We start from the raw sequence: 16,016 nt of genomic DNA, 5'->3' as shown, positions 1-16,016 counted from the left end.
AATTTTTTTACACAGGATTTGAATGCAAAGAGTGTAGTGATCAATCATGCGATGGCAGCCATGGCAGGAGGCATAACAACTGATTATTTTTGTAAATTACTGCCATTGATTGATGAAATAGTGAAATTGATTGATGTCAGCGAAAACCAAATTTCAGCGCGCAGCTCGCAACTATCGAGTTCGCAGAATATGGAAAACTGCAGTAAATTATACCAGATTTAATTGTTTCTGCCTCCTGTCATGGCTGCCATCGCATAGAGGTGCGAAGCCTCTATGCTTATTAATAGATATATTATGTTTCATCTGCAGCTATGTTCCAATGATTTAGTGAGAAAATTATACTTTCTTAAAAAAACTTTCGTTCAGTTGCACTTAACGTATGCATCTACGTTTTGTGTACAGATGTATTTTCGGCGTCTGCCATAATTATAATTATAGTTGTAATTGTATGTACTAGTGTATGTAGGACCGGTAGAACATTCTTGAAGCCTCTTTTCGCTTCCTCCACAAATAAAGCGGTATACTTTCCCAGGTGCTCGGCCGACCCGTGCTCTCGTGAATGCTGATAAGGCATTTCTAAAGCCCAGCTGCTTACATGCAATATGTGCATGTTTCATGTTCCAGTTATAGTTGCACAAAGTCCCCCAACCACTTCCCGAGTTCACTTCAATACGTCCTTGGAAAGGACTAGATGAAAGATCAGCCAGTCTAATGTCTACAAATAAAAGAAAAATACGTATACGTATATGTTAACGTTACATTATATTCAAATCAAACTAATAGGAGGACAAACCTATTGAAAAAATAATGTTTTTCGTAAAAAGCATTTTAGTGGAAAAGTTCCGTAAAGCTTTTTCCACCTCTCAGTAATTCATAGTGTTTTTTTATAATAATTGTTGTTTCCAATACTCATTATGAGATTTTTTTTTTTTTTTTTTTTTTTTGAAAAAAAAGTACAACGGATTTTGCTTTACAGGAAATTTCCAATAGACCATAGACCTTTAAATCGATAGAGGTTTACACCAAAACCATGCTCAATGGGGTTTGCACGTCATTGCCATGCGCATTGATTCCAAAAAAGGCTCCCATAAGTTAAAGATTCTAGATTTCGTGGGTCGTCGGTGATCGTACGTGAGACTGACCTTGATGAGGCTATAAGTCTTCATCTAAACTAGAATGCACCTTTATCTCTAATATACTCGTCCTCGTTAGTATTCTTCATATTTTGTTAGGATTTTATAGGATAAAAACGTCCATGTACGTGACACGTTTGGTTGCTCCAACTGTATCAAAGACTTGTGGATTATCAATAAATGAGTTTTTGAAGGAATATTAATTTACTGACCTGAGTTTATGATGAGGTAGACATGAGCTTCAGCTAATCCAAATTCATTCTCAGCTGTACATGTGTAGCGTCCACGTTTTTTGGTTGTAAAATAATTAATACTAAATGTCCTGCTGCTGTCTGGTCCTGTTATACCGGATGTAAGGATACTGCCGGAAGAATTTCTCCACGTGACTTTTGGACTAGGTACACCAATTGCAGTACATGTTAAGGAAATGGTTTGCCCGATGCTGAAGGTCATAACCTCTTTGGGGGGCTTGGTTGTTAGAAAGGGAACGACTATAAGTATAATTTTTATTTAGCTTAGTTAATTATGTATTATTTTTTATTAGTGAGCGCTCTGAGCAATTAGTGGATTTAGCGCTATATAAATAAATATTATTATTATTATTAATTAATAGTGTGGGTTAATGGATGAATGGATTATAGTCAACATATGATAGAATGAAGAATGGAAAGATGAATGGACCGATGGATTGACCAATGGATGATCGCCTTGATATTAGTTGATGGAGACAATTTGAAAGGACAAATGGATGGATGAAGGATGAGTGCATAAGATTACTGAACAAATGCATTGATGGACGAGTCCGAGAACTCGGATAGGAAAACAACGGCGTGTGCGAGTTTAAAGATCTTTAAAATGATGGAAGGAAAATGCAGAGTAATTAAACTACTTGGCAGAATGGACATAGCTCTTTAAGATTACAAAACCTACCAGCATCTCTTACTAACAAGAATGTCGTCACCTTCACTTCACCAAGAATATTCCTGGCTGTTGCCTGGTAACGACCAGAGTCTGTGTACTGGATATTCTCCATAATTAGGTCTCCGTTTTCATGTCGAAATCGTCCATCACGTATTTGATCCCAGTAAGGCATTTTCCACGTAACATTTGCCTTCGGAAAAGAAAACACGTGAAAAGAGAGCCTCTTTGTTCTCTCCCTATAACCAAATTCTGTGGCGTTTGGTATCTTAATAATCTTAGGTTCAACTGAAACAAGAGAACACAGGCAGTATGAATGAGATAAAATTCCCGAAAGCCTGGCTAGAAATCTAATGAAACTCGGACGTCAATTCCGTCGGGCTGCGTTTCTTGTTTGAAGGTTCTTCATAGACGTCAGATATAGTGTCGCTTAGTTCATGTCTCCATATTCTTAGGGAATGTGTCCGTTTGAATGCCTGTACTCTACGAGGCTTTCGACCCGCCGTACTGTCTCCCATATCTTTTTATTCTGTTTTCATTTCTACATTTTTTATTAGACGAAATCTTTAATTTTATAATCGAACCCTGAAACAGCCTCTGGACTGATCTAAGTCAGGGCACGGCTAACTCACAGATTGAACCCTAAAACAACCTCTGGGTTGATCTAAGTCAGGGCATGGCTAACTCACAGATCGTACCCTGAAACAATATCTGGGCTGATCTAAGTCAGGGCACGGCTAAATCACAGATTGTCGAACCCTGAAGCAACCTGTTATGCCACTGTTTGCTACATTTAGATTACAATTTAATTTACAATTTAATTTACATTTACGATAATGATTCACATTAGTAGTCAAGGAGATGCTGGACCACTAGATTGGAAAAGTTGAGTGTTTAATCACTGTAAGAAGATAGGCGAATTGTGGACTTCCCTGAACTCGGAAATAAGTCCTAAGTTACTTGTATTAGGTATTATTATAGTTAAAAACCAAAGTGATTAGGAGTTTTGTTTGGGAAAGCATCTCTCTTCGAAATAGTTAAAAGGAATCAGAATTATATTGTGAGACGGCTGAGTTGTACTGAGTAACTGGTAGCACAAGCATTCGACAGAAGCCCTACAATAAAAAGTTAAAGATATTTCCCTGCCTTGGAGATCCTAGGTACCGTAGTCTTACATTGGTGGAGAAGCTTCAGCGCTTAGAGATAACAATAACAATCTTTCACCACATACCTTGGAACATGGAAAACAATATTAATCTTCAGCTACACTATGATTTATTGCAAATACCTAAACCAACAACTATAATCAAAGATAACATTACTGATCAACTCAACAAATTATGCAACTTGTATGACAAACAATTACTTTACAATATTGACCACGGAAGCAAGAAAATCGAAGAGATTGAAGAAAATGGTACAACAACATTTCTCGAAATATTGTTATACACCGTGGCTACCATTACAATAGTTCACAAACTCTTGTGATCATCGCACTGCTTGCCATCTCATGCAGAAGGCTGGGCTGGGCCGATTCAAATCCAAGTTAGAGCTTGGTTAACTCACAGTTTGAATAATAATTCAGTATACGGTCTTTTGGATGGAGGAAAAACTGGAGAATTACCTGAACGTATTGCATCGAAGAAGATACAAAAGAAAACTCTACCCATAAGTTATGGTAGTGCTCAGAAAGCGTTCCAATAAAGCAAACTTGTATATTGTGAGCTCGTATTTTTATTGATCATCGTTTATTATCTATTTTTGTAAGACAATCATAGTTAGCATTGGAAAATTTTCAGTCTAGCTAATGAGTGACAACAATATAGGGTCGGGTAGGGCAAATCACAACATTTAATGTTTTTTATATAGTTAGTCCAACAGTAGTTGAGCTAGTGACGTGGCCAAGCAGAAGACCTCTTTCTTATTGCTTTGCCTTCCCTAATCGACCGCTACAAAACAAAATTTTCCAAACGACGTTCATTAGTATAGTATAGCATTAATACATTCTAGATAGTTTTTGTTTGTTTGTTTGTTTGTTTGTTTTTTGGTGGCGGGGGGGGGGGGGGGGGGGGTTGGGGTATGTTAAGTTTACATGAAGTAATAGTTATCCCCCTTTAAAGTCAATGATGATAATTTAATTAAGCACAGAGTTTATGCGTTTATACAACGAATATTTTTTCCCTCTGAAAGTCGATGGTGACAATTTTTAAGCCCACGGGGTTTATTGCAAAAACTGGGTGAGTCACAGCTACCGATTGCAAAAACGAGTTCTTTGGAAATTTCGAAATTAACAAAAAAATAATTTTGTAACAGAAAAAGTTGAACGTTATAAATTTTTTTTACCGATATGCATGCTATGCAACGTAAGGTTTAAACCAGGGAATTGATGTCAGTAATGTAAAATAACACTTTTGTGAAAGTTCTGTTTCAAGCTTGTGACTTTTATTTTTAATGCAAAAAATATATTAATAAACGACCTACCTTTGTAGTTAACAAGAAATCCTGGTTTTTGTTTGGAACGATCTGAGATGAATTGCAGGTACAGTGCGTTTGATGAACTAGTGATGTTCGGTGGTAAAGCATTCCCGCTGAATTCACCAAAGAGATGATTGGATGTAGAATTGCCGTTGTATATTCTCAGTCTGTCACAACAAGATTCAGTGTCGAAGCTCGTGAAATATAAACTGATTTTAGCATTGGATGTTAACTTCCAGTCGTATTTGAAATTTCCTGGGTAGTTACTCGGGTAGTTATACGAGAATAGTGTCCCAGTCGATCGGCTCGTCGTTGAGTAAGACTTGTATCTGTAGCTATAATAGTCCCTACGTCCTTCTACCTTAACCCATCCTAAATACAAAATTAAAAAATCAAAAAAGGCGCAAATTAAAACTATTTGTTGCAAATACATTTATAACCGGCTGAATATGACTAATTTATAGCCGGCTGACTATTACAGACACATTACATTATGAATCAAATGTCAAGTTTTAACGGCAGATATTTGCAATGGGTCCTTACTTTCTATTATTGTCACATTAAGGGTTCGCTGATCAGACCCAAATGCATTTGTAGCCGTGCAGGTATAACGTCCAGCATGTTGACTTCCAACATTAACGATATTCAGAGGTAGACTGAGTGTTGTTTCAGATATTATCGTGTTATCCTTGAGTGTCCAAACTATCTCAGGTGTTGGTACCCCTACTGCATGGCACATCTCGGTTAGGTTTCTTCCCTCTTTCACCGAAATGCGCTTTCGAAACTCTTTCGATATAATCAATGCTTGAACTAGAAAAGTAAACAATTCGTAGTAAGCACAATCACAATACGTCAGGTTCTGTTTACACAGAACCGGATCACTATGATAATGTTAGTGATTTTCCATCTATCTCATTTTGCTTAAAGCATACTGTTTACTGCTTGGCGTACCAAAAGCTTTCCGGAGAAGCCAGGTGTTCACACGGTACCGAACAATTCGACCTCGAATTTTTAGGCCTCAAATTTGCACAGCTAGGAGTACGAATCCCTAAACGTGCAACTTTTAAACTGTTAAAACTGTTAAAAATCTGTCCGGTACCGTGTAAACGCAACCTCAGTCACTCTTTCCATCGTTTATTCGTTTTTATCTTCTTCCTTTCTTCCTTCCTTCTTCACTTTCCTTTCTTTCCTTCTTCCTTCCTAAAACAAAAATACCGTGAAGAAAACCATAAACACAAAACTTCATTTCTTACCAGCATCTCTAACTATCAGTAAAGTTGTCACTTTCACTTCACCGAGAATATTCCTGGCTGTTGCCTGGTAACGACCAGAGTCTTCGTACTTGGTATTCTCAATGAAAAGAGAGCCATTTCTCTGTCGAAATCGTCCCTCGTTGACATCCTTGTGGTTTGTTTTTTTCCAAGTTATTTTGGCTTCTGGAAAAGCAAAAACCTCAAACAAAAGAGTATGGGATTTTCCACGATAACCATATTCTCTGGCGTTAGGTATTTTCGTGATTTTAGGGCCAACTGGAAAACGAATAAAAACAAAACAGAAAAAATGAATTGAAATAATAATGTTATTCACATCACTTTCTGTGGGGCCCTACAAGCATCGAAAAAAGCATCAAAAAAAGAGGATAAGATTTCCATGGATAAATACCTTGAACAATTACTGTAACCTTATTGACAGTCGTGCCTACGGTGTTATTGACAGTACATACATACTCTCCTCGATCCTCGTACTTAACACGTGATATATTCAACATCTGAAAGTCGTACAAGTAACGACCTTCTGGTAATGAATCATTGACTTTAGACCAACGAATCTCAGGGGTCGGGAACCCTGTGGCGTTACATGGCAAGACCAAGGTCTGACTTTCGTTGATCGTTATTGGTTGATCTAGAAATGACGTTATCTTGGGGAACACTGTGAAAAAGAACAAGCCGCAAAACTTAATATTAATTCGACTTCTTTTCTTTACTAAAATTTCAGAGCATCACAAAAGCAGGTGTCTGTCTCCATTGGTTAGTGCGCGGCCTTCATAGCTAGAGGTCCACGATTCGATACTCAGAATCTCCATGTCTTTTTCGATAAGGAGCAATGGTAGTCTGAGAGGGTAAAGGCAAACCTTGGATGGCTTTATACATAAGCGTTTAACCACTCCCCGCGCGTTATCAAAGTAAAATAATTGCCATCACCTTTTTAAGAACCTTACCATTGACGGTAATTGTAGCCTCAGTTGTCTTGGATCCGAGGACATTTGTTGCCAAACACACAAAAGTCCCTTCTTCTTCTTTACTGATCTTATAAATATGTAGATCTCCTCCACTTATATTGTACTGACTGGGCATAGGACCTCCGTCCTTCCTGTACCACGTGATCACTGGAGTAGGAACACCAGAGGCGTGGCAACTAAGCTGTATGTCATAACCTTTTACGACTGTGGTGGAGGATGGGTAAGCAGAACACCTAACATACACTAAAATAAATCGAAACGTAGGTTTTTGAGTAGAGTTTGGTTTCTCTATAGATTTGAAGTTTCAATTGGTTTCTTTTCAGCCCCTTCCGGTCTAGATCTGTGAATTTGTTGGGCCCTGACTTAGCTAGTCCAGAGGTTGCTTCAGGGTTCGATATTGATGTTCATATTATATAGCTTTTCTTTGATTGGTGCGCATTTGGAGAGACTTGAAAACCTCAGCTCTATTCACAAGCGTCATATAATTCAGTTCGTAAATGTATAATTCACCTCGTACGAGAACTTGTATTTCATATGAGACAGCACCCATCATATTATATGCCTTACAGACGTAAGTCCCTGAGTCTGAACCACGTGACTGCTTAATAACCAATGTACTTTGGGTTACTGGATGTGTGATTTCACTGGGACACATATAGAGTCTGGCAGAAGCTGGGAAACAATGTAAAATCTTTATTTAAAGAGAATTAAGGTTTTCTACATGTGATAGAAATGGCTCAGAACAGCAAACGTTCGATAAGATAGCATTGTCTGGTATCGCTATTCACAAAAAAATCAGCCTACCTTTCTTAATGTGGATGTTGCGATTCTCAATGATGTAACGTTGGGTTACATTATTTCCTTTTTGAAACAGCACTCTGTTGTTACGGTGCCACGTGATCTGTGCAGGGGGACTGGCGGTTGCGTTACAGGACAGGACAGCATGATCTCCTTCGTTTAACACCAAGTATCGAGGACTTGGTTCGAAAGTAGGATAGGCTGGGAAAAATTAAGTAAGTACAAAGCACAATGCAATGGCATTTAGAAAAAATTCTTATTATTATGACTAGCAATATTAACGCAAACATTGCATTGCACATTCGTTGGCACCAGTACTGGCAGATGACATCCACATTGTTTATGAGATATCAACATGTGGAGGGTGAAGATGCTGGATTCGTTGAGGTTAATAGGGGTGCTTCTACCAACAATAACAAAATATCATAGACAAAAACCAAATTATATTTTATGTATACAGGACTCCAGTTATACCCAGCCAGTGACTTTACTGTATTTCCTTGTAAAATATCGAAGTATAAATCAAAACAAAAAAAAAACAAAAAAAACAAAATAAAGTCAAATTATATTCAAACGTGCAAATATATTTGCTCCTACCAAATGAAGTCCCGGAACATCCCTTTGCTCCTAAGGCTCCTTTTTCTCCTTTTTCTCCTTGTTTGCCGTTCTCACCAGGCTCGCCTTTAGGACCTGAAAAGTTTATTTATTCAAATTACGGTTGGCTATCTCAAAGTGACCACATTGGAACAAGGTTGCAAGCAGAAATTAAGAAAACAGGCTTGAGGGAAGTTATCTGGTCAGGTGTCACTTTACCTCTCAAACGTTGGCATCCTTTTGCCATGTTTTTGTCTACTTCACCGGATTTAAATTGATTCTGACAAGAAAAAAATAGAACGTTGTCAATACAGGTGGTCATACATTGTGAGGTCATGTAAGGGACATGAGGTGGGTTGGTTTCTTTATTTTTTACAAAATTTGTATGTATTTAATTATCTAAACATGATATACTGAGAGAATTTTGAAATTTCAAGTTCAATTTTTTTTATATATACTTGAATTGCTTGGAAACTGTTGCATATGACTGGTTTTCTTTTCTCTTACATTACTACTCTTCCCAGTAGGCCGTTAAACCCCACGTTTTTTCAACCCATCCGGAGGAGCTTTTAAACCCTCCCGCGGCTGAGAAAAATTGATCGCGTGATCGCATTTTGTGTACCACGTGATGAGCTTTTGGATGTACCACGTGATCAAATTTTTTTGGCGTTGTCAAATTTTGATCACGCGGTACATCCAAAAGCTCATCACGTGGTACACAAAATGCGATCACGCGATTAATTTTTCTCAGCCTCGGGAGGGTTTAAAAGCTCCTCCGGATGGGTTGAAAAAACGGGGGGTGTAACGGTCTACTGGGAAGAGTAGTATGACTCGATAGAGCGATTATATTTAATTCGTGAAACAAAGTTGTACTATTAGTAGCTAACACTTCGTTAAACTAAATAAAAACAAATCACAATAGTCTACTAAAGTCTACTAACTATGTATTATGCGTACTATTTTTTCACGGGTTAAACTTAATCACTCTAAAGATCAAAAGAAAATAATAGAATTCATAAAGAGCATTTTACTCACAATTTGAGTCTTTCTAATATTTAGATGAAGTGTGCTGAAAATCGTACACATTACCTCTATAAAATATTTTAACTCTTTGAAGCAGGAAATTAGGTAACGTTCTTTGCTCAAAACGTTTTTAAGGGTCTTAGGCTCTGGAGACTTTGTCTTATTTTCTTGATTCCCTTTTAAAGATCCTTTAGCCAATGTCGTAGACGACACGGGAATTTCAGTCGTCGTACCAGTTGATGGTCTGGTATCATTTAAAGAGCCTTCTTCTATGATCCTGGTGGTGCTCGATTGGTTGGCAAGGAATGGTTCAGCACTAGCTGCGGCTTTATACGATTCTTCCTTGTATCCAGAAACCAATTGCTCGTCTAATGTCCTTCTAGCCAATGAATGAGCAGTCGTTACATCATGGGACTTAATAATATTCTCGTCAGTGATGGAGTCAAGTGACTTATTCGCTTCATTTTTCCTTTTTGTTTCCTCACTGATGGGACATTTGCAATCGTTTCTCCCGAGTTTCTCAAACCTCGATTCGTTGACAAGTTGGTTACGAACGACGACGATTACGAGGCCAATAGAAATACAAACATGGAGAATGTGGAACACAGTCAAGAAAGAAAAACGAGGTCGCCTTTGCTTGGTTTCCATGGTATTCTGCATTCCTCGGGGACTCAGGACTTGCAATGGAATGAACGTTAATGCTCACTGGTGTCGAGAGATAACAGAGAAATAGGAAAACAAGAGTTCGATCCTCTGAGTTTGATCGGACCTTTTGACTCCTTCACTGAGTTAGTAATATGAGCCAGTAACTGTAGGGGGGCTACTAAGTCTGGAATTATAAGTTTCAAATTATAAATCACTGCGGACAAAAGCCTACGTATCGATTTCCGGTGTTGTGACCTCCGGTATTTTACTCAAAAACACGACCATTTTGGAGGCTGTTTTGACTATTTTACAATAATAATAGATTATAACCTCAATTTACCTCCACAAATGAGTTAAGTGCTATCTTACCATTTACCGTTAACGGTTTGAACTCATTGTGATCTGATTTCGGTGGGGGAAATTTTAATTTTTGAATGCTGACTGGAGACATTTTTAACTAGGCGTTCCTACATTTGAGTCAACCAAGTCGCGAAAAACTGTGTATGACTTGAATACGCATGACCCAAATTCGATTTTACCGCCAGAATATATACTTGGAATAAATTTCCCGCATTTTGATACCAAGATCGGCTATATTAATTGAGTTGTGCGTGGGGCTGAAATGGCTTCTAAATGTCCATATCTCGTCTGTTTGATTCTGTTGGCTGTCTGTATGACTGTAGCTGCAGTTGAAGATCGAAGATTTTAACGATACAAATGGCAATGCAAACTCTGAATTCGGACAGAATTCTGCTTCGTTTACTTACAGAATCAATACGTAAGTCCCTAAGTTTCTTATTACTGAAATTTCTCTCTCTCTCTCATGTAAAATCGGAATGTTAAGCCTGAATAGTCTGTTATTTTTTGCAATAAATGTGTGAGCTTGACAATGTTGTGATTTATATACGTGCAGCCTATTTCTTTTGCCACTTTTCGTTTTTTAATCTACTTGTACATACATTCATATATATGCAATCTATTTTGTAGTACCTTACAGTCTATACATGAGATAGTTTAGACAGGGACAGCTCACCATGTTCGTTAGGTTCGCGTTAGTTAGATTTTCCTCTTTCATCAAATACTGTGTACTTATTTACTAAGTGAGAGGGCCGTACGGGAAAATATTTGGCTGAGGTGATGACGTACAAATGACCGAGAGCCAAATATTTTCACGTACGGCCCGACCTAACTCAGTCAATAAGCATTTTATCATATGACCCTGAATAAAAAGATATTTTAAAAGTTGCAAATTATGTCAATATGGTCGCATGTTTCGAGCAGGGCCATACGGATTCGTACAGCCCTGCTCGCTCAAAGCCGTACGGCCCTGCTCACGCCATTTTCCCAAAGGTTTTTTTAAGAGCGCGCGTCCGGACAGATACGGGTCATATGATAAATACGTTAACGATCTGTTTTTCAATATTTTACCTTTACGATCGAATTCTGAATGCTGTAACTTTCTGCTAACCTGCTGAGCGTTGAACTCGGCGCGCAAAGCATGAATGGACAAAATGATTTTAATGGTTTTCCATTTCAGATCAATTGTCATGCTCTTGAAAAAAAAGATGGTTTGCCTGAGTCGTCGTGTCCATATTCATTTAACTCAAATGTTATATCCCGAATCGAAACCGAAAATCCGCAGAGGCCGACACTATACGCATTACATTTTTCCTTGATTTCTAGGCCGTGTTCGGTAGAATTTTGTCATTTTCATAGCGTGACCATGCAGTGTGGCGTGACTCATCACATGGTCTATTCACAGCGTATAATCTAGAAATGCTCCTGTGATCGATAGAGTTTTGTCATTTTCATACCGTGACCATGCCGTGATCCGTGACTCACCGCCAGGGCCTATTCACACCGTATAATCTTAGAATACTCCTGCCTAAATTACGGGTTCGTTATACCGTATATAATCGGATTGATTGCACTGCTGGCAGTTCCTGCGTATGTTACAATCATCTGTGTTTCACGTGACAGATGATGGGGACTTATATTTGATATGAGCATCACGATCAACACAGGAACCCATGTCGAGACATATCCCAATAAAACCGCAAATAATGTCCACGTGATCTTGATTTCTCTTGGGCTAGTACCTAGTCCTCCCGTGTTGGATGAAGGAGCGACAGAGTTAGTGTGCTTTTTTATTGTCTTGAAAACGTTAAAGTAGCAAAATATTATGATAAACATCTGAAATACGATGTTTGCTACAATAAAAATGATAGTGGAAATGTTTATGACTGTGTCCTCTCTGCTGTAGAAATTATGGCACATGGCTCGGCTGGGATCAAACTTGCTGTAAAATAATGAATTGGGAATACCGCTGGCAATTGAAACAATTCCAAAACTCAACACCCAAACTAGACATATCACTACCAAGGACGTTGTATGGTTAAACATGGAATTGTATTTAGAAGATTTACAGACTCGAACGAAGCGGTTAATGGCCATGATGGATATTGTGTACATTGATATATAAGTGAGGCTCTGTGTCCATATAGATTGAAAATGGCATGTTACGGTTCCAAAGATCCACCGTCCTTCTGCCAAAGAAACTAATGTAAACGACAGCCCGAACAAATAATACATTATGTCTGTCATGGCGAGTGAAAACACAAAGTAGTTTGTTATTTTACGAAGTATTGGGTTACGATAGATCGAGATTACTACAAGTAGGTTTCCTCCTAAAGCAATCAGTCCTATCAGAAGTAACGTACTTGTCGCTATGGCAACCTGGGCTGTAGTACGATTTGATAACGCCATCTGGTAGATCATCTTTAAAAAAGAATGACAAGAGTGTAGCTTTAATTTCATGTAGGTGGTTTAAGTTTATTATTATTCAGCAACAGCAACAGCAACAGCAACAGCAACAGCAACAGCAACAGCAACAGCAACAGCAACAGCAACAGCAACAGCAACAGCAACAGCAACAGCAACAGCAACAGCAACAGCAACAGCAACAGCAACAGCAACAGCAACAGCAACAGCAACAGCAACAGCAACAGCAACAGCAACAGCAACAGCAACAGCAACAGCAACAGCAACAGCAACAGCAACAGCAACAGCAACAGCAACAGCAACAGCAACAGCAACAGCAACAGCAACAGCAACAGCAACAGCAACAGCAACAGCAACAGCAACAGCAACAGCAACAGCAACAGCAACAGCAACAGCAACAGCAACAGCAACAGCAACAGCAACAGCAACAGCAACAGCAACAGCAACAGCAACAGCAACAGCAACAGCAACAGCAACAGCAACAGCAACAGCAACAGCAACAGCAACAGCAACAGCAACAGCAACAGCAACAGCAACAGCAACAGCAACAGCAACAGCAACAGCAACAGCAACAGCAACAGCAACAGCAACGGCAACAACAACGGCAACAGCAACAGCAACAGCAACAGCAACAGCAACGGCAACAACAACGGCAACAGCAACAGCAACAGCAACAGCAACAGCAACAGCAACAGCAACAGCAACAGCAACAGCAACAGCAACAGCAACAACAACAGCAACAGCAACAGCAAAAGCAAAAGCATCAGCAACGAACAGCAGCAACAACAACAGCAGTAGCTACAACAGCCGAAACAGTAGCAGCAACAGTAGCAACAGTAGCAACAGTAGCAACAGTAGCAACAGTAGCAACAGTAGCAACAGTAGCAACAGTAGCAACAGTAGCAACAGTAGCAACAGTAGCAACAGTAGCAACAGTAGCAACAGTAGCAACAGTAGCAACAGTAGCAACAGTAGCAACAGTAGCAACAGTAGCAACAGTAGCAACAGTAGCAACAGTAGCAACAGTAGCAACAGTAGCAACAGTAGCAACAGTAGTAACAACAACAACATCAGCAGCAGCAGCAACAACAACAACAAAAAAAAAAACCAGCAACAAAAATGCAATAGAATAGTAATATACCCACCCATACATCACCTTAAATAATTATTATAATAATAAGGTAATAGAAAAAAATATGCTGATAAATATTGAATAGAATAAAAGACAAGCATCGTATGTTTCTAAGATTAAAAATAAATAAATACGCATTTGAATAGTGTTGTTTATTGAAAATATATTCATAAAAGTACGTCATTGCTTGTAGATTAAATTTCGAAGTATAACTTAACCAATTTCTGTATGGAAAGTATGGCCGATGTTTTTGTCTTTGCTTGGTTTTTCAATTTCTTTTCCCTAAATATTTAATTTGGTCTTGAACGGTTTTGGGTGAATGAAAACAATTATCATATGTTCATTAAAAACTGCGTTTCATAAGTCATGGAACCATTCCATGTTTTCTTATTTTGTTAAGTGTTCATTGGATCTATTGTCAACTGTTGTAAACTGTTGTAAACTGTTTATCCTGCAAACTTTGCATGGAATGCCATACAAATCAGTTAGCATTCCAGTAAGGTAGTTGGGTTATAAAAGGAATAAGCTCCGTCTTGTGGCGCAATGGAATATCGGCTGATGATGTCCTCGGATGAAACATATTCCTGCATGTCCTCGAAAAGATATCACATATAATTTCCAATCCTCAGACATTATCAGCCAATATCTCAGCCACCATAGGAGGTTTATTTACTAAGTATACATCTGCTTATTATGTACATTATGTATATTGATTGATAGTTCGGCCTCGGATACAATACTTTTTCATTTTAATTGTTAATAGTGAATAGAAAGTCTACCCTCTATCTTTGACGCATCGAAATTTAATTAACTATGCTAACACCTGATCTTGATAAACTAAAGCTTTTTCAGTTAATTTAAGGTCATCAATTCAACACGAATCTCTTCTTTCGTGATACTTAGTGGATATATTTTGCGCTAGCACCTATGGATCCAACACGTGGATCGAGGGAGATATTTTCAGAATTGATTTTCTGTTTATTAAGGATAATTGTGGATCTACTTGGCATAGCCTGCGTGCAGCCGGACGTACGTTCATCTGCACATAGGCCACTTTCGCATGGACTGAAAGAATAACTTCAGATTTTTGCGATGTAACGCAAAAGAAGAAGAAAAAAAACATCAAAATATAAAAGAGGCTAAATATTAAGGTTTGCTACCATGAAGTGCGACAAGAGAAGATTGAAGAGATTTCTCATTTACCAACTAGCATATTTCAACATATTTCAAACATTTCTTGAGGGAGATTTTAGATTGATTTTCAGGCTGATTTTTGGCTGTCGTTCAAATGCTTTTCGGCGAGCGAGACATCAAGCTTCGCGGGTTGCACCTCAAAGAGTAGTAAATTAAACTCACCTTGATAATTAAATTTACGACTTCTGTTCCTTGTTGGCGTGTTCTCTCTCTTTCTTCCTCTTTCTAGCTTCAAGATGAGAGATAACCGAGTTTAAAACCGCAAATTATAACGCATCTAATGTCTGTCACGTATTTCTTATCGCTGCAATATCATTGGACAGCAGATACAACGGCGCGTTGACAACCATTTTTTCAATACAAGAAAACAGTTGTTTCACTCGGAATCAAACTAAATATTTAGAATATCAAGAAAAATGGCAAAACCTAATCAGTTAAATGAAAATTTGATCTTTGAGATTGTTTCAGGTTTAATGAATAGAAATTGAAAGTACTAGTTATCAGTAGCACTGAGACGATAATCACTACAGCTTCAAAGGTGATTATGAGATTTTATAATGTCCAAAGGTTGCCAGATCGGAAGTAATGTCTGAAAACTATATTTTTTAAATCCTGAATTTCGTCTTTTCCTTGATATCCAAGTCAGATTAAAACAAAAAAGCAAAAATTAACAAAGTAAGCAATATATATATATATATGCTGTTGAATGGAAACAAAAAACCAGCGAACTAACAAAAGAGACAATCAATCAAAAAACAATACAAAACAAATATAAGAATATACTCTTCCTACGCGGATTATCAATATTAAGAACTCTATTCTAGAATTTAAATAAATTCGCTTTGTGGAGTTCACTGCAGTAGTCAGCAATGGGGAAAAGTTGATGCCCACTAATTTTTTGTCAAGGGAATGATGTATTTTCTCTAAAGCTTCCTATCTTATTCCATTCATTTGTATGACTGCCAACTTCACGTGCACTGTTTATGTTGGCACTGCGCGTCCCATACTTGATTTTTATTCCCAAGTCATACGCTTAGCGTACGGTAAAGACTAGACAAATATATTAAATAGATAAATAACTTAG

At 38.1% G+C, this 16,016-nt stretch overlaps 3 protein-coding genes across 4 annotated transcripts; all 3 read right to left on the bottom strand.

The window, feature by feature from the left end:
- Positions 1 to 347: 347 nt before the first annotated feature.
- LOC148911676 (contactin-5-like) lies at positions 348 to 2,254 on the bottom strand. Its single transcript, XM_089028813.1, has 3 exons — positions 2,064 to 2,254; positions 1,346 to 1,624; positions 348 to 715 (listed from the first exon to the last, which is right to left on the bottom strand). Exons 1-3 carry the CDS (start codon positions 2,224 to 2,226, stop codon positions 363 to 365), a joined length of 795 nt encoding a protein of 264 aa, XP_088884939.1. The 5' UTR covers positions 2,227 to 2,254; the 3' UTR covers positions 348 to 362.
- Positions 2,255 to 3,762: 1,508 nt separating this feature from the next.
- Positions 3,763 to 10,922, bottom strand: LOC148911675 (hemicentin-1-like). 2 transcript variants are annotated; one of them, XM_089028808.1, is made up of 11 exons: positions 10,859 to 10,922; positions 8,377 to 8,437; positions 8,161 to 8,253; positions 7,570 to 7,764; positions 7,276 to 7,437; positions 6,745 to 7,008; positions 6,189 to 6,455; positions 5,780 to 6,055; positions 5,070 to 5,336; positions 4,533 to 4,898; positions 3,763 to 4,000 (listed from the first exon to the last, which is right to left on the bottom strand). In XM_089028808.1, exons 1-11 carry the CDS (start codon positions 10,898 to 10,900, stop codon positions 3,990 to 3,992), a joined length of 2,004 nt encoding a protein of 667 aa, XP_088884934.1. In that variant the 5' UTR covers positions 10,901 to 10,922; the 3' UTR covers positions 3,763 to 3,989. The 2 variants fall into 2 exon arrangements, with proteins under 2 accessions (XP_088884934.1, XP_088884933.1); XM_089028807.1 differs by lacking the exon at positions 10,859 to 10,922 and adding an exon at positions 9,247 to 10,849.
- Positions 10,923 to 11,676: 754 nt separating this feature from the next.
- On the bottom strand, positions 11,677 to 15,178 carry LOC116293131 (melatonin receptor type 1A-like). Its single transcript, XM_031700527.2, is given in 2 exon segments — positions 11,677 to 12,603; positions 15,095 to 15,178. A coding segment is annotated over 1 exon segment (927 nt). The 5' UTR covers positions 15,095 to 15,178.
- Positions 15,179 to 16,016: the final 838 nt, after the last annotated feature.

Source organism: Actinia tenebrosa, unplaced genomic scaffold, assembly GCF_029948245.1.
Source record: "Actinia tenebrosa isolate PJP-AT-01 unplaced genomic scaffold, QUT_ActTen_1.0 PGA_scaffold13__45_contigs__length_12533684, whole genome shotgun sequence".
Lineage (NCBI taxonomy): Eukaryota > Metazoa > Cnidaria > Anthozoa > Actiniaria > Actiniidae > Actinia > Actinia tenebrosa.
Note: the sequence above shows the minus strand (reverse complement) of the source record. Positions and strands in the feature narration are given on the sequence as shown.

Bases quoted from the DNA above. Each gene is read 5' to 3' on its own strand.
- LOC148911676 (XM_089028813.1), bottom strand. From the start codon at position 2,226: ATGCCTTACTGGGATCAAATACGTGATGGACGATTTCGACATGAAAAC. The intron at 1,625-2,063 runs GTAGGTTTTGTA...TTATACTTATAG, and splicing joins CTTGTTAGTAAGAGATGCTG to TCGTTCCCTTTCTAACAACC. The intron at 716-1,345 runs GTCAGTAAATTA...TTTTATTTGTAG, and splicing joins CTACCTCATCATAAACTCAG to ACATTAGACTGGCTGATCTT.
- LOC148911675 (XM_089028807.1), bottom strand. From the start codon at position 9,840: ATGCAGAATACCATGGAAACCAAGCAAAGGCGACCTCGTTTTTCTTTC. The intron at 8,438-9,246 runs GTAATGTGTACG...TTTTCTTGTCAG, and splicing joins AGTTAAAATATTTTATAGAG to AATCAATTTAAATCCGGTGA. The intron at 4,899-5,069 runs GTAAGGACCCAT...TTTTGTATTTAG, and splicing joins TAATGTGACAATAATAGAAA to GATGGGTTAAGGTAGAAGGA.